Below are 22,746 nucleotides of genomic sequence, written 5' to 3' on the forward strand. Positions count from 1 at the left end.
TTTTTTACCGTGTTGATCGTAACTATGTGCTTGAAACTGACCAATGACATGGATTTCAACTTTGATGTTGTACCTTCAGAGAAAAAAATAGACGTAAATACTAGTGGCAGATCCGAATGAACTCCATTCGGTTTGGTTTCATTTTGAGCGGTTGTTGAACCTTTTGAATGAATATGTTTGCTATAAAAGCGAACCTCATTTCCTTATTTTCTTCATCTTCTGCATTACATATCATACGAACATCTTAAGGTGGCTGTTAGCATATAACAGCACGTCTTACCCGTTTGATACGTTCAATAAAATCTTTGCAAGTTTCAAGTTTCGTGTTTACCAACATAGTTTGACTAACTGCCCCTCCCCCCTTCTTTTGTTAACACTAAACATACTCATCAGTCTAAAGCCGTATTATTGCGTCATTTTCTTGAACTAATCTATGACATTTCAGAAAGAGTAATTACGACAATAATACAATATTAGAAGAAAGAACTGACCTTCAGTTTCCCTAATTAAAATTATCTCTAGCTGAAAAATAGGTAAACAATGCCTGTGTCAAAATCTTTAATGAAATAAAATATCTGACATACTAAGGAGAAGAAACATGACACTTTACACCATTGGGTGATCACTAGCGGTTCCCTTTTCCTCGAGTCAAAGGGCCTTCAAGCCAAATAATGAGCGTGGTTACGATAACTAAAGGAAACAATGACAAAATGAGTGATTACTGAAAAGGAAATAGGCCTGTGAAAATATGAAGAACTTAATTTTGGTGTCGCAGTTTATGATTACAGTGAGTAAATAATGTAATTAAAACGCAGGAAATAGTGTTGACGATTAAAAACTAATATGAAACATTGATGTGCATGTTTGCAGATGTAGTAAGTGTATAAGTATTACAGTCTGAAAAATTAAGTAAGGTATAAGACTAGTATTCAGAAGTCATCATTTGAAAGCACGTTTGTTCCTCAATGCCTGGTTAGGTAAATGTAACCCTATGTTGTCAAAAACAGACATTTTGAAAAACACATAACTATCGTACGACTTTAAAGAAACAACTAGTTCCAAATAAGATATTCAGTTTGTAATTAAAATTCAGCATTGTGACTATTTTTAAGCTATAACTGTGATACAGCCTTGCTCTCTCAATGTGTATCTATGTTTTTGACAACATTGTGATGTGAGTATATTTTCAAATGGTGGTTTGAATATGTGTTTTCATATCTTATTTGTGGAAAGCTGCTGTTTTTAAATTATATTTCTTATAAAAATACAGGATGGTTCAAAAAGATTCATCCGCTTTCACAGGTGCTCCTGTGTGGCGTTATTTTCGTCGAGAGAATGGCAGATGATAGTACGCGGACGATAACATGATTTAGTTGCTATGGCTAATATTCTTAACTCTTTTATCAATCGCAATATTGAAGTGAGTGTGGCTCCGTCCTTGTATCAAACCTTGCGATTGTTTAATATTTTCCATTAAAGCTTTTCACTGAAATATGAGGACTTATGCACATTTAAAATAGTTTTCATAACTCCCGACCTGTACGCTACATGTCATCATATAGTCCCATTGTTAAAAAACCGTACCCAAACATGAGGATAGGGCAAAAATTTCGAAACACCTCGAGAAATTCGTATTTGAACATAAATGCAAATGCTGGCCAAGCCTGGAGGTTGTACTGTTGTATTTGACTGCGAACTGCTTCTGTGAAATGTCCTGAATACGATGCAGGTGTCAGTCATGATCTGAAAAGTCTTCTATGTAGTTGCGAGTGCGTTATACTGGAAAAATTGTTGATGCTCATATGGTGGGCGCTTCCGTAACTAATTTAGTCAAAGTGTTTCCTGTTTCAAGACGAAGATTTATCCACCTCATGGTACAATTTTTGTTCCCTAGCGGTCATTAAGGACCCCTGTTCATACAGCTCGCTTCGTCCAGGACTGGTTTTGTGACCTTGAGGATGCATTGTCGCATCTCTCCTGATAACTACAGTCACCACATCTCTGTACTGTTGAGTTTTGTGGCTGCTTGGGAGAGAAGGGTGTGTGATCGCTGTCCACCTCCATCATCGATTCCTGAACTTGTCACTATTTTGCAAGAATAATTATATACCATTCCCTTGAAAGACACAAAGCACCTCTGTTTATCCATTTCGAGAGAACTGGGAGCTGTTTTGAATGCCACAGGGTTTTCCTACATCGTATCGGGCATGGTAATGTGTTGTGTTGCCAACGATCTTGCCGCAGTTGCAGCATCGGTTCCCATCAGATCACCTCAGTTAAGCGCTGTCAGGCTGGGTGACCATCCAGTCTGCCGAGCGCTACTGGCAAGCGGGTTGCACTCAGCCCTTTTGAGGCATACTGAGGAGCTACTTGATCGAGAAATAGCGGCTCAGGACTCGTAAACTTTCATAAGGACGGGAGAGCGGTGTGCTGACCACATGCCCCTCCATGGCCGCATCCATTGACGCCTGTGGGCTTCAAAATGGCTCTGAGCACTATGGGACTTAACTTCCAAGGTCATCAGTCCCATAGAACTTAGAACTACTTAAACCTAACTAACCTAAGGACATCACACACATCCATGCCCGAGGCAGGATTCGAACCTGCGACCGTAGCGGTCGCGCGGTTCCAGACTGTAGCGCCTAGAACCGCACGGCCACTCCGGTCGGCGAAAACAGTGTCCCAGAGAATCATCTGTTAACCAAATTGCGACGTGTTAAATATAATTATTGTTGCATAGACTTATGCTACTTAAGTTTGTGGCAGTTCATAGCTGCAGCCACAACATCGCTGTCATAGTCTACGGAAACCAGCTCATAGATGTTGGCCACTGACGGGATCGTGTATACGATTGGAGTTCACCCACTCAGCGTCAGTTAAGGCTTGAAGATGGTGCACTGAATCACCGTAACTGGTAGCTGTGTAATAAATAACATCAAATGAACGGCTGCAGGTGTTCCATTCTATTGCGTAAGTGAACGGCAAAAGTCCCGCAAGTCGTCATTCAGAAGGATTAACATACAAACTCTCGTATGTATTAGTATAAATGACGCAGGAACTACCTCTCAAAGTCATGAGCAATGTACACGTACGAATCCGTATTAATCAAGTGGAAGCGACCACTGAAGGCAAACAGCTGTGTGTAGCTTAAATAATAGTACTTGCAGCCGCTACCGCGCTGCATATTGTTACGCAACTTTACATGTCAACAAACCTCCAGGATGTGCAATTCTCCGTGTTCGCACTTTTCCGGACGCCGTATGAATGAGAGCCTGAACGATGTGACTGGACTAGAAGTTAGATATATGGACTTCTTTGCACTGGATGTCGGAGTTGACGTCTCCTCACTACTGCACTGCTAGTAGCATTGTCCGCGTTATACAACTATCCACCATTATTTTGTTACTTATCTCCCGGAGGTTTCTTCTGTTTAAAAGCTCAATTACTGAGTACACGATATCTATACTGAACTAGTAATACAATTTACAAACCAATAACAAACAATATATGATGACATGGTTGGAGACCGTGGCTGTTATTTGGAGACAAATGTTGATGACGAGACAGCAACCAGAAACAAATTTATTTTCAATTCCTTTATTCAAAAGGTACCGTTACTAGTTTAGAATCATTACAATTCATCTTCAGACGGTTTTAATGCTTTCATTACTACATGCGGTGCATTTTTTTACAGATTAATTGTCCTAAAATATAAGTAATACACAATTATAAGAACGCCACACAGATGGTTGCGTTACAGATTTGCATTGGATGTGTCGGCGGAAGTGACCGAGCAGTTCTAGGCGCTACAGTCTAGAACCGCGCGACCGCTACGGTCGCAGGTTCGAATCCTGCCTCGGGCATGGATGTGTGTGATGTCCTTGGGTTAGTTAGGTTTAAGTAGTTCTAAGTTCTAGGGGACTGATGACCTCAGCGGTTAAGTCCCATAGTGCTCAGAGCCATTTGAACCATTTTTTGCATTGGATGTGACTTACGCGAAATGGCGGTTTGGAGTGTTTGTTTTCATAGTTTTCGTCTAACAGATGTGAATACATTTCAACTGCATTCTTATCGCTGCACAAGTAAATTTTTTGTCACTGAACACTTTAGATTTGTCACAAAATAGATTTCTAACATGCATATTTTGATACATACGAAGTGCTTACAAACATATGAGTGTCAAAGATGCTATGATACATCGTAACATTATAAGGATATCCCATGTTTGGAAAAAGATCATATATTCACTTATGCAACTGAAACGCCTTTTACACTAGTACAAAGAGACATTGATTTTGTGAGTTTTAGATCGAATACTGCTACATTAATTATGAAGTTGTTCCTTTTTTTTTTAGTACTGTGTAGGTAAGACAGTACATTATTTATTTACATTTTGCATCATGGGAATTGTAGTAACATAATTTTTTCTACTTGATCTGCAGATAGGCGTAGGAATATTATTTGCTTTGGAGAGTGGAAAATAATTTTTGGGGTGTCAGCTAACTCGGTCTGTTCATTAGGGGTATAGTTTGGGCTGCTGTTATTGTGTGTGTGTGTATTTCTATTTCTTCTAATATATTCATAGTGGCTTGTTTTTCTGCTAGATGTAAAATTTTTAAGTTTTAAGTTTTACATCTAACAGAAAAAGGAGCCACTATGAATATACTAGAAGAAACAGAAATACACACAGACAAAAACAGCACCCCACACTATATCATTAATGAACAAATCGAGTTAGCTGACACCCCTTTCCTGAAAAATTTCCAAAAATTATTTTCCACTCTCCAAAGCAAATAATATTCCTACGCCTATCTGCAGATCAAGTAGAAAAAATTATGTTACTACAATTCCCATGATGCAAAATATAAATAAATAATGTACTGTCTTACCTATACAGTACTAAAAAAAATGGAACAACTTCATAATTAATGTAGCAGTATTCGATCTAAGACTCACAAAATCAATGTCTCTTTGTACTAGTGTAAAAGGCGTTTCAGTTGCTTAAGTGAATATATGATCTTTTTCCAAACATGGAATATCCTTATAATGTTACGATATATCATAGCATCTTTGACTCTCATACGTTTGTAAGCACTTTGTATGTATCAAAATATGTGGTGCATGTTAGAAATCTATTTTGTGACAAATCTAAAGTGTTCAGTGACAAAAAATTTACTTGTGCAGCGATAAGAATGCAGTTGAAATGTATTCACATCTGTTGGACGAAAACTATGAAAACAAACACTCCAAACCGCCATTTCGCGTAAGTCACATCCAATGCAAAAAATGGTTCAAATGGCTCTGAGCACTATGGGACTTAACTGCTAAGGTCATCAGTCCCCTATAACTTAGAACTACTTAAACCTAACTAACCCAAGGACATCACACACATCCATGCCCGAGGCAGGATTCGAACCTACGACCGTAACGGTCGCGCAGTTCCAGACTGTAATGCCTAGAACCGCTCGGCCACTCCGGCTGGCACAGCAAATGCAAATCTGTAACGAGCCATCTGTGTGGCGTTCTTATAATTATGTATTATTTATATTTTAGGACAATTAATCTGTAAAAAAACGCACCACATGTAGTAATGAAAGCATTAAAACCGTCTGAAGATGAATCGTAATGACTCGAAACTGGTAACGGTACCTTTTGAATAAAGGAACTGAAAATAAATTTGTTTCTGGTTGCTGTCCCAACACCATCAACATTTGTGAAAAAATTTGCGTCTAATTCCATGTTTGATAACTCTAGGAATATTTCCCACCTGTATATTATCAGTGTAAGTACTGAAACGATTGAAATTTTATCAGAGAACATGTCGGAACGAGACTGTGTCAGCGTTTACGTGCAAATAAAAATATGTACACTAACAGAAAAAGAATCGCAACACCAAAAAGTAATGAACTTCCGGGAATAGATCTCTCTAGATAACATATTTAAGTGATTTACATTGCAGGACTACAGGTTACTGGAAGCGCGAGATACGCCATTGCAAATGTGAAATGCTGATACACTAATAGCAGGTGTAAACGTCAGAATGTTGAACGGGAGCGTGCAAATATGCATGCATTATATTGTGCAGGCGTCGTTTGTCAATTTCTGTGATGGAGTACCATGGCTGTTGCACTTAGTCAATACAGAGACAGTTGACGCTGTTTATGGATGACGCTGGAGTTGTTGCCCGATGATGTCCTGTATGAGGTCGACTGGAGATAGATCTGGTTATCGAGCAGGCCAAGGCAACATGTCGACATTCGTTCAAGGATGTTGGATTACAACAGTGGTATGTGGAGGGGCGTTATCGCGTTGGAAAACAGCCTTTGGACTGCTGTTCGCCAATGACAGCACAACAGGTCGGATCATAAGACTGACGTGCAAATTTGCAGTCAGGTTGCATGGGATAACCATGAAAGTGGTCCTGCTCTCATACGAAATAGCACTCCAGACCGTAACTTCAGGTGTAGGTCCAGTGTGTATAGCCCGCAGACAGGTTGGGTAGGCCGTCTACTGCCCTCCTCCTAACCAACACATGGTCGTCAGTGGCACCGAGACAGAACCAGCTTTCATCAGGAAACACAACAGACCTCCACCCTTCCGTCGAATGAGCTCTCGCTTTACACCACTGAAGACGCAAATGGCGGTCATTTAGAGTCTGTGTAATGCGCTCTAAGGGCACCTGGCTCGGGGCTGTCCTTGAAGTAACCGATTGGTTACAGTTCATTGTGTCGCTGTGGTGACAACTGCAACTCAATTTTCTTCTGCAGCTACAGTGCGATGAGCCAAGTGACCGTCCGGAGCCCGATCTTCTTGCGATATCTTCCCGTGACCACTGCTGCCAGTAACCATGCACAACTGTTACGTTCCTCCAAAGTCTTTCTGCAGTATCGCAGATGAATCGTCGAGCTTCTCGTAGTCCTATTACGCGACCTCATTCAAACTCAGTGAGATGTTGATAATGGCGTCTTTGCCGTATTAAAGGCATTCTTGACTAACTACAACTCATCACGTCCAGTCTCAAAGGTAACTAACGCTCACGACTTTTGCAGTGTGTATTTAAAACAAATCTGATTTGCGTCCTCATAGTGGCGTTACATGCTCCACTCTTATGCGACCGGAGCGAAATCTGAAACAACCATCTTTCAAATGTAGTAACACGCCTACCAACTTTCCCTTTAATGTCGCACAACTCCAAAATTAAAAAAAGCACATGTATCACTCTAAAAAGGGAAGTGTCTATTATTTTAGTGTATAAAAATACAAAAGCAGAGTTATCATCGTTTTCCTGTCCGGGTCCCCTTAAACACAAGTCTCTGTGGCCATTGTGAGATACACGAGTCCTTCAACCAGAATGGAAACTGTATGGATGGAGGGGTGGGGGGGGTTCAGGAGAAGAGATTCATTTTGATGTCATATCCATGACAAACTGACTTCATTATCATGTCAGTAAAACAATCAACGTTATTACTAGATTCCCACATCCACCAACAACTTCACGCTTAACAGACACACCAATGTACATCACGAATCATATGCGGTCAGTATCGCCTCTCTCAGAAATCGTGAAAGACGTCAACGATCCATTTGTCAGCTGCAGTTTGTACATACAAATAGATTTCATATTTAACTAAATGGAGCATCGACAGGGAGAACATGGAATGCGGAAGGTATCCGAAAACTGCACGCACACTGTTACAAATGGTTTACTTAATCTCCTGATGACACAGATTCCCCACGATGCATGAAATTAGCGCTTTGAGGCTACACCTGTTCTGCTTAATTGAGCGATACTTCCTTTTTGAAGCCAACAAGCCATTAACTACGCATTTAGCAGAGGAATGTGCAAGCGGAGAATAGATCGTCGTTTCAGGGCGGAAATAGCTGCTCTAAAAGGCTCAATAAATACAAAATTAGCCACAATTTAATTTGACTGAACTACACTGGAATTAATGCCATGGAAAGCATCAATACGTTCAGAAGCATTCTATGATGTTTTGAGATTATAAAATACATTACTCGTGGGGACCCGTATAATTGCGTGTAATTGAGTATGTGCGTTAGATCGTGTACCACTCGCATTTAATCATTTCAGGGACCGTTTACAAGCACTGTGATTCTCAGAAACAACGAAGCGTGTAAAATAAATACCAAAAAGTAAGGGAGGTAGGGGCCAGTTGACATAGATTTTGGTTTTTGATTTTTCTATGTTTTTGTGCAATACTGGAAGAGACTCTGTTGAATGCAACCGATAGCTTAACTTGTTGATTACAAAATTATTGTAGGACCCATTAATTAAATATGTATTTAGGTAATCCCAAAAAAGAATTTTCCTTAAAGCACCTGTGGCGACTGACACCGGGTGTGGAGTTAGTTGGCATTACCCTTGGGATGAATTGGTATAACCTGGTATGGACTGGGATACTGAAGCAGAACATACCAATTTTCGAGCAGAAACTTTTTATTTTATCGAATCTTCGGTTAACATCTTTTCAAAAGCAAAGATTCTTCAAAAAATAAATTCCTCGAGAAGAAATAATATAACAAAAGTAATTTCTACTTACACGTATAAACAACAGTATGAACTAAACGTATGCACGAACAATGAATCTTCAACGAAAATAAGTTCTGTTCTTTTCTCATAGCTATCTGTAAATATTTAAATAGAAATAACAGGATTGGAAATAACAGTCAAACGGTTTCAGGATTAAAGATTTATTTACTCTTTCCCATGGTTTTGACAAATATATATGTGTCTTTTTCAGAAGGAAAATGGGCCTATTGAACAAATTATTGCAAAATAGTTACAAATGTCAACCAGAGAAGAAACCAAATTTGATAAATAATATTTACAAAAATTTTACCAAAGTATAGAGACTCACTCGTAAAATCAAACATTGACACAAACGGATGTTGAAGCCACAAGGGCATTGTCTACCGCAATGTGCATTACATCCACAAGTGCCAACAGTTAAAATGCATAATTAGAGTTGTTGTTTACCAAAACTACAGTTCGGTAGTTTTGGTGTAGTACTTAATGACTTAGTGATAGGATTATCGGTGGTATTAGTAACATTGGTAAGAAGGAAACATAAATGAATGTTTGAGAGCGAAATTGGGAGCAGACGACTTCTCTTTGTCTTTTGCTTGTTTGTGTATTTGTATTCCCCGTAATTAGAATAGCACTACGTTCAGTGTTAGTCCATTGTGTGCTTTGTTCCATACAAACTATAAATTGCATTTTGCAAGTAATAAAAGTTAGTTGATCGCCTAACTTCTGCATTTTTTAGTAATCTAAGCAATTATCTTTGACGCAAATACAGTTTACGTGCACAAACATAAAAAACTATGTAATTAATATAGTTCTTTTGTACTCAAAACGTTCTTCGTCATGATCAAATGCAAGAGTTTCCTATAAGTTCTGATAAGTGCGGAAGTTATTTATGAATATCGGAAATATGTTTTATACAATATCAACGAAACATTGAGGTGATCTCTGGCACATTTTTGTTTCTCATTCATTTTTCTTAATTTTCTGTATTTCTGATGAAATTATGTTTTCGAGAGCTATATGCTAAATCTGCGTTTTTATTTTATTTTATTTTTACTGCGGCATCCTTTTGTTTCACGACACAAATAAACAATTTGCAAATAAAATCTGAATTAAACATTGACAATTTCAATTTTGCTAAAAGTACTGTTTATTTTTAAGTTACAGACAGGAGGTTTATGTTGAACAAAAACGTTCCGTAGGTTCGGCTGCAGTTTATATATCATTGCTCAGATACTAGAAGGTTCACCGTTTCCGCTTTCTAGTGGAGTCTAGCGAGACACTGACCGCATACGCAAAGAAATGAGGTGACGCCCGACATGAAAGTAACACACCTTACGTATAGGTAACACCGGTCCCACCTTAAATGACTAGGGTAAGGGGAAAACTACCGAAGTCTACGCTTATTTATGGTAGTCTACGGTAGCGTACAGTAGTTTTGAAAACCATGCAATATTGGAGGTGGGTAGCCTAATACCCTAAGGGCTTCGTTGTAAAATTTAAAAATAAAACACATGTGACATTGACTCCAGCAGAAATTTAAACGGGTACCTTCAACCTGGTACGTCGATGGGATGATTGCCTTAATGCTCACGGCGATTTTGCCTGATTGGCATACCGATTCTGGACTGTATGACCTTTGAATGGAAACCTTTTCATGGTCCATTATATGTATGATCAGTTGAACGGCCAGTTTTACAAAAGGCCATGTCGTATAATGAGACGTAAAGAAAAAGTTTAACTAAAGTGCATTTCCCTACCAAGTCGTACGCTTCAGAACTGTAGCGTTTTGTAGGTGCTACCAGCTGCGAAGTGAGCTTTAAGCTCACCGGAATAGGTCAGTAGCGGCGAGTTGGCTATTTGGGCCGCGAAACGCTGCCAAGCAATCTAACAACACAGGTCACGGCACGCCTGGTAGTTCATTAAGCTGTAGGTACAGCGTGCCACTCGATCTTGGCACACGATGCGGGCTTCACAAGACGGAAGGTCATCTTAACGATCTGAAAAATTTCCAAGGCATCAGGAACACAAAACAATTCATTACGTGGTGCCTCACTACAGTGGTAACAAGACAGCTGTCTCCTCCAGAAAGTGTCGTACAGAGGTCATTGCCGTCTCATTAGTTCGTCGTTCTTTATTTTATACCAACAGAATTCAACGAATTCAACGAGCTGCTCGATAAGGCCGCGAAGGCCCAAGGGATCCCTACCAGCCACCGTGCTCATCCTCTGCCCTTCGGCAGTATGGAGGGGCTTGTCGTCACTATAACCCCCTCGTGGCCGTTTTGCAGACTTTCCAGGCGTTGGAGCCGCTACTACACGGTCAGTTAGCTCCCCAACTGGATTCAAGAGGCTGTGTGTAACCCGTGCCAATCCTCTCACCAAGGAAAAATCCTTGGGAGTACCGGCAGCCGAATCCAGGTCCTCCGCTTGGCAGCCATGTACGCTGGCCACTCAGCAATGGAGGCGGACTTAGGGAATCAAAATCAGAACTCAAAACTTATTAGACAGATTTTCGAAGATCAGATATTGTTCCTCTTTAATGTCTCCGCATCCAGTTTTTCTACATGAACACGAAACACCCCAGACAGAAATAAAATTAAAATCTGGGAGAAATCTGTATGTAGTAACTGCGGACAAACAACACAAGTAACCGCAATTTTCTGCAACTTCACTCACCAGCTCTTAAAAAACAGTGTGAACTGAAGCACAAAAAGATAGTTATACAGATTTTTTCCCGTTATCCAAGTTCTGTTGATAAGATCATGATGTGATGAAATAGTGTACATTCATTGTAATGATAAACGACTGTACGAATGTATTTAGTGGATTAAGTAGATCTGAAAATAGCAACTTCTTGTCAGAACCTGTGATATGATTATTTTTTTATGTATCCACGCTGTCATGACGTAACAAATTACAGTTAAAAGCCAAAGAAACTGGCACACCTGCCTAATATCGTGTCTGATCCCCGCGAGAACGCAAAAGTGCCGCAGCACGCCGTTGCATGGACCCGACTAATGCCTGAAATAGTGCTGGAGGGAACTGACACCATGAATCCTGCAGGGCTGTCCATAAATCCGTAAGAGTATGAGGATGGAGGAGATCTCTCACAAAGGCATTCCATATATGCTCAATAATGTCTGGGGAATTTGTAGCAAGCGGAAGTGTTTAAACTCAGAAGAGTGTTTCTGGAGCCACACTATAGCAATTCTGGACGTGTGGGATGTCGCATTGTCCTGCTGGAATTGCACAAGTCCGTCGGAATACACAATGGACAAGAATGGATGTAGGTGGTCAGACACGGTGCTTATGTACGTGTCATCTGTCAGAGTCGTATCTAGACTTATCAGACGTCCCACCCCAACTGCACACGCCCCACACTATTACAGAGCCTCCATCAGCTTGGACAGTCCCCTGCTGTCATGCAGGGTCCATGGATTCGTGAGGTTGTCACCATACCCGTACACGTCCATCCGCTCGATACAATTTGAAACGAGACTCGTCCGACCAGGCAACATGTTTCGAGTCATCAACAGTCCAATGTAGATGTTGACGGGCCCAGGTGAGGCGTAAGCTTTGTGTCCTGCAGTCATCATGGGTTCACGAGTGGGCCTTCGGCTCCGAGAGCCGCCTGGAACATACGGAAAAATCGGCCGTTGCGGAACATCTTTACCAAGAGGATGATCACGAAATAAAATTCACTGAGACGAGTGTCATATCGAAAACATCGCATTATCATGCCCGTATGTATGAGCAATGTAATAATTTTAAGAGAAAAGAGGAAGGTGTTAAATGATATAAAATTTTGATGTCAATATAGCAGCGTAAGAATGCCGACCGATTACTTTCAATCGAGAATGTTGCCACTACCAGAGATAATCTCGTAGCTGACGTCACGTGATGAACTGTGGTGTCCTCTAAACAGCCCATATATTCCGCGCTCCCTCGAGTTCTCATTGCAGTTCGCCACTTTACCTCTGAAGATGTCTCCCACTGTCGGAGAGGAAACATTAAGAGAAAGTTTTATATGTCGGCAACGTATTATTAGCCCGGAAGTTTGAAGTGATGTCAGTACCAGCCGTGAAAATTTGCTTTGTATGATTAATCGTCCGTTGATTTCATGGGAGTTTTTAAAGCCACTCCCCTCAATGTTCAACAGTCTCTGTTCGATAGCACATGACATCTGCCTCGTCTTGGATTAGGTATGGTTGCTCCTTCACGTCCCCACTTCAGGTTCACGTTACCACTAGTCGACGTGGTCAGCATTGGAAGGGTTTGAATGTTCCTGATGGGCGTGCAGGTGACATCCAATGGCTAGTCCACGTTCACAGTCACTAAGCTCTCATGATCGACAGATTCTGCTGTTACTGCATCTTTACTGACAACACAGTTCCCCGCACTTCGTTTTACGCTGGCGGGTCCATCACTCGTGACATCTACCGTCTTCTTCGTTACATATGGCTGTCCGGATACTTTTGATCGGATATTGCGTGTGAATATAGAATGATACGTCTACTGAGAAACCTACGATATAACATTTATTACCATCATTGAATGAGTAATCGCGGTATAATCTCCAACGCGATCAATGTACCGAGAGGTGCAGGGCAGTTTTTCTTATTCCTTCAGCACAGATTCCTTAACTTTAAGCCATTTTTGAGCGTAGAAAACAAACAAACTGATAGGGAGGCAAACCGTGGAGTAGCTATTTCAAATTTGTCACGTTGGGGAATAGGTGGATGTTGCTGAAGAGGGGACATTTTCTTTGGTCCCAAAGGTTGACAGCTGCTAGTTCGAGCAGTACTGTTTCATTAATCACGATTACCAACAGTCATTTGGTTTAACGAGCTTCTCAGCTATTTGGAAGAAATTTACCAGTCTTTCAAAATCGCCCTCGTATATACTGGATGTTCGAAACTCAGAGCCCAAACTAAAAGGGATGGTGACGGGATAAAAACAATGATGTTTCTAAAATAAACATGTGTCGGAAACGCATGTTGTTGGAAGACTGTGCATTCAGATGTTTATTATGAGTAACTGAGAATAAAACGGTGTTAAATGTTTATGATTGCTTTGTTGTTCTGGTCACAATTACTTAACAGTAAATGTGGAAAATGAGCATAGCAGGGAGTCCCGTGTTAGCTAGAAAATGTGTGGTGTGTTCTGTACTTGCGTGGCTGCTGCACGTATTCTTGTCACCTATTCAGCCTCCGATTCAACGAGGTACAGTATACCTCGGCTTTCATGTAAACACATAGAAAGAAGTCTAACGGGGTGAGGTCCGGGGATCTTGCAGGCCAATGTACAAGTCCTCACTGACCGATCCACCGATTGCGGAAAAGCAGTGATTATTACTGCTCGGATTGGATCTGCAAGGTGCGCTGGGGCCCCACCCTGAAACCACCCTCCCCCTCTTCTGATATCTATGGGTACCTCATCTTATAACGCCGGCAGGAGAACTTCCAAGAACATTCAGTACATTGGGCACCTGAGTCGAGCAGGCAACTTGTAAGGCCCAAGTAAGTACTCGCCCACGATACCGGCCCACATGTTTACTGCATAACGTCTCGATGATCTCGCACAGTTGTGATACGTGAGTTTTCATCCGACCTTACGAGCAAGCTGTGACTATTGTAAATTCCTTCCCGAGTTAATTGAGCCTCATCTGTAACCATGACAACTTCAGGAAAACGAGTGTGTTCATTAACCTATTTCAGTAACCAACATACAAACTCAAGACGAGGTGGATAGTCATCTGGTCACATGGCCTGTACTCTCACAGAACGATAACGATGAAGCAGCTGCTCAGGCACCACATCCCATACTACAGTTAATAACGAGTCGCAGGTTCGAATCCTGCCTCGGGCATGGATGTGTGTGATGTCCTTAGGTTAGTTAGGTTTAAGTAGTTCTAAGTTCTAGGGCACTGATGACCTCAGATGTTAAGTCCCATAGTGCTCAAAGCCAATTAAACCATTTAATAACGAGTACACACAAATTCCTCGTGTACTTATCTCTTGATTATTCTCAAAGCGTAACAACACTTCTTCCTCAACGACAGCTCTAGACACCGACTGTGATCTGCGCATTAGCCCTGATTACTATCAATATGCCGGTGTCTCCCAGTCGAGCGTGGATTTCAGTAACTGTGCGATAATGTGGACAATTGCTTGCAGGGAAACGTTCGAGGTGCATTCGCTGGGCTATTCTACTATCGTCTTCAGCCGCACTGTAAACAAAATGCATGTCTCGCAGTTCTCCTTACATGTAGCACCAACTGTCCTCCAGGCACCAGTGCTACCGCCGTTTACTGACTCAGTGTCGAAGAGCATGACAACACCAAATACAATGTATCTCAAACTAATAGTTGATGTAACAACGTTAGACACAACGACTTTTGTCTGCTCCACTCGCGTATTACTTACGCATGCTCAGTGCTCACACAGTGTAGGTTTCGGGCATATGACTGCGTTACGAAATATGTTGGGTGAACATTAATAAAATCGACAAACTGCAGGGACAGTTTCCTGACTTGAAATGGAGAAAAAAGGTCCTATGAACATGTGTCTGGAAATGCATCGTTGCCCGGTAAGTGGCGTTGACGAATGGAAGTTCCTCTGACAATTTTCTGTGTGTTCCTTGTTTATTGCAGGCTGTGGAATTGCCGCAGAGTACTTAAGCAGCAGCATGATCCTTTATTCATGACGGGAACAAGTCGAGATGGTGTACTGCCCAGCGGATGAAAACGGTCGAGAGGCAACACGGCTATACCAAAACAAGTATCCTCACAAACACCTACCCCATCAGACAGCATTTCAAGCCCTTTATGGGTGTTTCCGTGATAATGGGTCCTTTCAGGCAGGCGAACGTGCAGGGAAGTGGTGGACTGTGTGTACACCAGATTTGGAGGACCTGTTTCTACAAGATATGCTGCCTCTCGACCGTTTCCATCTGCTTAGGCGTACAAAAACACAATCTCAGATTAGCCCCGACATGAATAAAGGACCATTCTTCTGCTTACAATACGCTGCGTCAATCACACAGTCTGCAACACACAGGGAACACACAAACCGGGGTCACGGGAACCTTCACTCGTCAATTCCTTCTATCGTGACTACGATGCATTTCTGGACTTTTGTCCTCCATTTCCCGTCAGGAATCCGTCCCTGCAGTTTGTCGATTTTATTAATGTTAAACCTTTGTTTTTGCCTCGTGTATCATCCTTGGCCACTGAATTTTTGAACACCCTGTACAGTGCAGAAGCCAAATGTGAGAAAAGTACCTTCTTATTCTTCTTCTTCGCAGGAGCAGAATACGAAGCTGCAGCGACGTGTGCAGTACCTGGAAGACCTGAAGCGGCTGCAGGTGATGCACAAACAGCTGCGCGGCGAAGAGGGTGACGCCGGCCACGGCCAGGCGCCTGCGAAGGCGGCAGCAGGTGGGGGAGGAGCGTCGCCTGCGGGGGCGGCGGACCCCACGGCTCGCGGCCGCTCGCGCTCCGTGGGAGTACACATTCCGCAGCCGCCGCAACAGCAACGGCAGTCTCCGCAGAAGAGCAAGGCCAAGGTCTCCAAGTGGACCAAGGTGAAGGAGGCGTTCCGCTGGGAGCGCGCCGCCTTCGCTGACCACGGCCACCACCACCAGCAGAGCCAGCAGCAGCACAAGAGCTCCGCCGCCCGGCTGGCCGCCGCCGCCGCCGCCACCGCCACGCGCGCCTCCCCCTCTTCCTCCTCCTCCTCGTCGGACGACCTCGACATCCACATGCACTTCTCCGAGATCTTCCCCGATACTGGTGAGTGACACTTCATATTCTCTTCACTACCTTCTTAACGTGAGGAAATCGTTTCTGAAGAAGAGAAATTTGTTAACATCGAGTATAGATTTAAGTGTCAGGAAGTCGTTTCTGAAAGTATTTGTATGGAGTGTAGCCATGTATGGAAGTGAAACATGGACGATAACTAGTGTGGACAAGAAGAGAATAGAAGCTTTCGAAATGTGGTGCTACAGAAGAATGCTGAAGATAAGGTGGGTAGATCACGTAACTAATGAGGAGGTATTGAATAGGATTGGGGAGAAGAGAAGTTTGTGGCACAACTTGACTAGAAGAAGGGATCGGTTGGTAGGACATGTTTTGAGGCATCAAGGGATCACAAATTTAGCATTGCAGCGTGGAGGGTAAAAATCGTAGAGGGAGACCAAGAGATGAATACACTAAGCAGATTCAGAAAGATGTAGGTTGCAGTAGGTACTGGAAGATGAAGAAGCTTGCACAGGATAGAGTAGCGTGGAGAGCTGCATCAAACCAGTCTCAGGACTGAAGACCACAACAACAACAACAACCTTCTTAACATCCACCTCCGGATGCCAGGCTGCTGTGCACGTTGGAGCGGCAGGCTACCATCGTTTCGATGAAGCAGTCCGATACTATTCCAACACAAAACAACTGTCGTGCAGAGCAGGCTACACATTGGGAACTGGAAAACTGGTGTTGACCCTGATCTATAGGCTATCCTGCAAATCAAGTCTATATGGCATGCTGATACTACTCGCACACAAGTCAGTTGTGTCGGGCAGCCTACAAGTCGGGGGCTGGAAAAAGCTGTTCTTGCCCCTGATGTGTAGGCTGATACTACTCGCACGTAACACATCTGTTGTTCCAGGCAGCCTATACATCATTTTTATCTTCAGTATTTGATCAATGTAGGGAAAACACATGGTAGCTCTCACTTTCTGATAGTTACATTCCTCTATGGAGTGTCTCGAACGGTACAGCATGACGGAGCAACTGGGAGTGAACACAGATCTCTTCTGTATGAATCAACATGGGTTCCGAAAACAATCATACTGTGAAACCAAGCTCGGGAAACAGTAGATACAACCGTCTGGACAGTGTTCAATAGTTTTGCACTGCCACCTAATGAACAAAATACGAGCATATGGAATATCAGACCTACTTAGTCACTGGACTTAAGAGTTTCTAGCAAACAGAAGACAGCAGAGAGAGAATACTTCAGACATACGAATAAAAACAATTCTGGATGTACCCCAGGAGAGTTTTATAGGACCATTACTTTTTACAATATCCTCATACATAAGTGAAGTATTTCTGTAAAGACAGTGCCGCCATTAGACTGCTTTTTATTTGCAGTGTTACATTTACACGATCATGATTTCGGCTTTAAAGTGCCATTATCAAGTATTTTAATGTTATACAGTGCCCAAGATGGCATACTGTCATATTTTAAATACGTATTTTAAATACCACAGTATGCCAAAAAAAATGGCTCTGAGCACTATGGGACTTAACATCTGAGGTCATCCGTCCCCTAGAACTTAGAACTACTTAAACCTAACTAACCTAAGGACATCACACACATCGATGCCCGAGGCAGTATTCGAACCTGCGACCGTAGCAGTCGCGCGATTCCTGACTGAAGCGCCTTGAACCGCTCGGCCACCAAACCCTGCGACAGTAAGCCATCTTAGACACTGTATAACATTAAAACGTATTTATATACGTATTTTAAATACGACAGTATGCCACCTTAGGCACTGTATAACATTAAAACACTTGATAATGGCACTTTAAAGCCGAAATCATGATCGTGTAAATATAACACTGCAAATAAAAAACAGTCTAATGGCGGTACTGACTTTAAAGAAATATATTATGACTGTGGCCCCACATTATGAAAAAATTATGAGTGAAGTAGTAGATAGTTCCGTGAGGCTTCTCTTGGATGATGCTGCAATATACAGAGAACTCGCGACGCTAGAAAATTGCAGGAAGGGTTCAGAGGACCGAAGCTTGGTGCTGGGAGCAGTAATTGATCCTCAACATAAATAAATGTAACACATAGATCGAAGATCCTTTATTATATGATTACACAATTGCAGAACAGTCATTGCTTGCAGTTACTTAGATAATATATCTAGGAGTGTGCGTATGGAGCGATGTAAAGTGGAATGAGCACATAATGAGGACTGTGTCAAGATTGGAACTTTGTACGGGCGCTGATAACCGCGCAGTTGAGCGCCCCACAAACCAATCATCGTCATCACCAGAAGAGAACATGAGATAACGAACACAGCACGTGAACGCTGCGTTATTCTTTTTTGGCGCTGTTAATCCGTACATAGGATACAACATTATACAGTTAGAGCCATAATGCAAAGCTCTTGTACTGAGACAGGATTGTTTTGCATGGCGAACATACTGTTTTTAAAGGAGTAAGCAAAACGGTGCAGGAAAAGGGGAATTCAGGTGTCTCAATTTGCACGCGAACGTGAAATGCGTAGAGGTAGTGCACTTGATTCTGAAATACAGCTCCAGCTTTCCTTAGCATTAGTCCAAAACTTTGTACATATGTCAGACGACAGTTTTAGCTGGCTTCTCATTACAATAATTACGACAGTCAACACAACCCGAAGAAAGGGTGGCATTTACACTGATTACTAGCAACCGGAGACTTTTACATTAGTGACTGTCGTGCATTTCAGCAGCTGCTACATACTTTCTGGTGTCTTCAGTGACAAATACGAAACACTTCAAAAGTACGTACAACGAAGATAATTTCAATAAAATATTATGCATGAAATATGGAACATACAGACGACCTGTCACATAGGCTACTTCGTAAAATAAGCTACATAGCTTGCTAGAGGGCAGAAAACGTGATAAACCGTTTTTACCAATAACAATTTGTAACATAACACTAAGACATCACCCACGTAATTACAGATAGCTTGAAGATAAGCAACGAGGGTGATCAGTCTTTCGTATATTTTTAATTTTAATCATAATTGATTCTTTAATCATCATTACTGCATTTTGCCGTCTGTGCAATTCATCTACGTTCTAAATTGGAGCAATGAACTCAACATCTTTCAGATAAACCGACAGCCAGAATTCACACGAATTAAGATCAGGTGACCTGGATAGCCAGGCTGTAGAGAAATGACGGCTGGAAATTCTAGCGTTTTCGAAATACTTCTGCAGTAGCTGCTTCACTGGCTGTACAATGTATGGAGGATTGTCCACTTGCATAAAAATTATCTTACCCACATGCTGCTGAAGGGTTGGAATGGCGCTGGTACGCAAAAGACTCTCATACCGTTCACCAGTGACGTTACAGGTAACAGGACAAGCACGACTTACCTCCTCGTAAAATTGCAGCCGTCCGATAAACGATGCCGTCAACCCGCACCACACAGTCACCTTTGCAGAATGAAGTGGTACCAGTTTATGTGCGTGTGCATCTTCCACTGCCCATATTCTGCAATTCTCCGTATTGACATGACCTCGGAGATGGAAGTGGGCTTCGTCTGTCCACAGAATATGCCATGGCCATTCATTGTCCACTTCCATGCGTACAAAAAATTCCAGCGCGAACGTTTATCTTGTTGGCAGGTCAACAGGAAGCAACTCCTGAACATGTGTCATTTTGTTTGCAGCAATGTAGGGTGTTCCGTAGGACTTTATGTATAGTGCTCGAAGTCATGTCCAACGTTCGAGTAACTCCCAGTACACTGCGCGTTTGCACACCACCCCTCGAAACCTCGTGTAAGGCTGTAGCCACGTCTTCGACTGACGTTGGATTAACTGCTTACCTCCGTCTGCCACATTTGCACTTCGAAAGAACCTGTCTTTTCGAATTTTGTAATTTTCTCCGAACCCTTAGCTGACACCGGACCAATGACTTTTTTAATTTCCCTGAATGTTCGGAACTATTGAGGGCTTCCGGCGCAGTCACCGTTCTTGTAACAGAGCTGTACCAGCAGCGCGCGATCCTCCATGCAGACAGTCATGTTGCGCGTCTCGGACGCTAATTGAGAAACGGCCGTGTACCCCGTGTCTGTTGATTTGCACATTCTGACGTTTACAGCGCCACGTATTGGTCAAATTTTCGTTAACTTTCTTTGATCCATTACGTTTCCTTCTGTGTCAATAACAAGCTGTTCAAACTTGACGTCATGCTTCCATGCCACGACGCGTAGCCGCTGTAATCCGTGCCAGTGGTGGACATACCGGCTGTTAGGTAGTTGGTCATACTGTTGTGGCTGATCAACGTATAAACTGACTTGCCAAATGCTTCGGGAAAGGTTGTTCCACTTAAAAATGTGCAGCGTCCGACACACGAATGATGCGGCTAGACGCGGCATAAGGGCGTGTGTAGACACGATATCTGAGCAGTCTACTACTGACAGTTGTGTAGTGAACATGGCAGCACTTCGCGAATTAGCTGAATTCGATCTTAGGTTGATAGTCAGTGCAAGACATATGGGTCAAAGTATATTGGAAATCACACGAGAACTCGAGTTTGCGGGGTCAGAAGTGCCTTGATCAGATAGTCTGTATCGCAGACGCAACATTTCCACACGACGAAACCATCGCACATGACGAAAGTCATTATTATGTAAAACCGCCACAAGACGTTAATAACTGTTATTATTCCAAGACTAGTTTTGATATTAAATTCATGTGCAATAATGATAATACCTTCAGTTTCATGTAATACTTACTACTTATTTACAGCTGATACCGGTGATACAATCCACCATCTGCAGCCCCTAGATACAGCAAACATTTCACTTATCATAAAAGATAACATCATAATCTCTGTACTTATTTTTTTTAATGATGAAATGTTAGACTCAACCAATTTTCTTTACGTATCTGTATTTCATCAAAATAGCATTAAAACTTTGAAGACATCCACTATAGACAGTGCGTCCCCTGTAACAATTTTTTAATAATTGTTGGAAAACAAAATAGCCTACACTGTAGATACAAGGGGTTGTTCAACAAGGTCTAAAACCTCTTAGGCTATAATAACCTTGGCAGGAAGAATTTATTCTCCTTGTGTTAGTCACGTAAACCATCAAATTGTGTGGTCTGCAACGTGTCACTTGCAGCGGATGGGATATGAACATACAGAAGAACACTTATAGTTGAGCTGGTTGAAACCGAAACGTATGGTAAAAATCTAGCCTTATCTATTGTTTGTAATGTAATGCGTTACATATATCTACCTACGATTCTTCACACACTTCGTCCATGTGATATCTCTTATAAACAAATAATATACAGACGGAAAAAAATCGCAACACCAATAAGGAGTTGTGCGTCATAAATGAAAGTCGGTAGGCGTCTATTCAAATTTCGTTGCAGTCGCGAAAGAGGGGTGCTAACAGCGCCACTGTCAGGATGCAAATCATATTTGCTTTAAATATGCGCTGTATCGGTCGTGAGCATTAGTTACCTTTGAGATTGGCCGAGGTGAGTTAATGATAGTCAAAGATGCCTTTAAGGCGACCAAGACGCCCTTCACACCTCACTGAGTCTGGACGAGGTCATGTAATACGGCTACGAGAAGCTAGGCGTTCCTTCTGCGATACTGGAGAAAGACTTGGCAGGAATGTAACCACTGTACGTGATTGCTAGCAGCGGCGATTACGAGAAGATACGCTCGCAAAAAGAGCGCACTCCGGGCAGCCACGTGGCACTTCCGAGAGGGAAGGCGTGTTCGGCGTATGACTCTGGCGCATGGCACGGCATCTGCAGCAGCAATTTTAGGTGCGGTCGGCACCCCACTGACACAACGAACTGTTACAAATCGGTTAAAGCAAGTATAGCTCTGTGTCAGACGCCCTGCAGCATGCATGGCACTGACCCCAAACCATCGCCATTTGCAACTTCAGTGGTATCACGAGAGAGCTCATTGTAAGGTAGTCTGGAGGTCTGTCGTGTTTTCTGATGAAAGATGATGCTACCTCGGAGCCAGTGATGGACAATTGTTGCTTAGAAGGAGGACAGTTGAGGTCTTGCAGCAACCCTGTCTGCGTGCTAGACACACTGGACCTACACCTGAAGTTCTGGTCTGGGGTGCGATTTCGTGGATTAGCCTAGCGGTCTAGGGCGCTGCAGTCATGGCATGGACTGTGTGGTGTCACCGCCAGACACCACACTTGCTAGGTGGTAGCCTTTAAATCGTCCGCGGTCCGTTAGTGTACGTCGGACCCGCGTGTCGCCACTATCAGTGATTGCAGACCGAGCGCCGCTACACGGCAGGTCTAGAGACACTTCCTAGCACTCGCTCCAGTTGTACAGCCGACTTTGCTAGCAATGGTTCACTGACAAATTACGCTCTCATTTTCCGAGACGATAGTTAGCATAGCCTTCAGCTACGTCATTTG

The 22,746-nt window shown here is 42.5% G+C and overlaps 1 protein-coding gene across 1 annotated transcript in view; it reads left to right on the plus strand.

The window, feature by feature from the left end:
- The first annotated feature begins 16,260 nt into the window (after positions 1-16,260).
- LOC126235393 (uncharacterized) overlaps positions 16,261-22,746 on the plus strand; it is a 491,959-nt gene continuing 485,473 nt past the window's right edge. Inside the window, exon 1 of the mRNA XM_049944114.1 lies at positions 16,261-16,342. Coding sequence (XP_049800071.1) covers positions 16,312-16,342 — 31 coding nt within the window. The 5' untranslated portion in view covers positions 16,261-16,311. The remainder of the gene's footprint in view (positions 16,343-22,746) is intronic.

The sequence above is a fragment of the Schistocerca nitens genome, chromosome 2 (assembly GCF_023898315.1).
Source record: "Schistocerca nitens isolate TAMUIC-IGC-003100 chromosome 2, iqSchNite1.1, whole genome shotgun sequence".
In the NCBI taxonomy this organism is placed as follows: Eukaryota; Metazoa; Arthropoda; class Insecta; order Orthoptera; family Acrididae; genus Schistocerca; species Schistocerca nitens.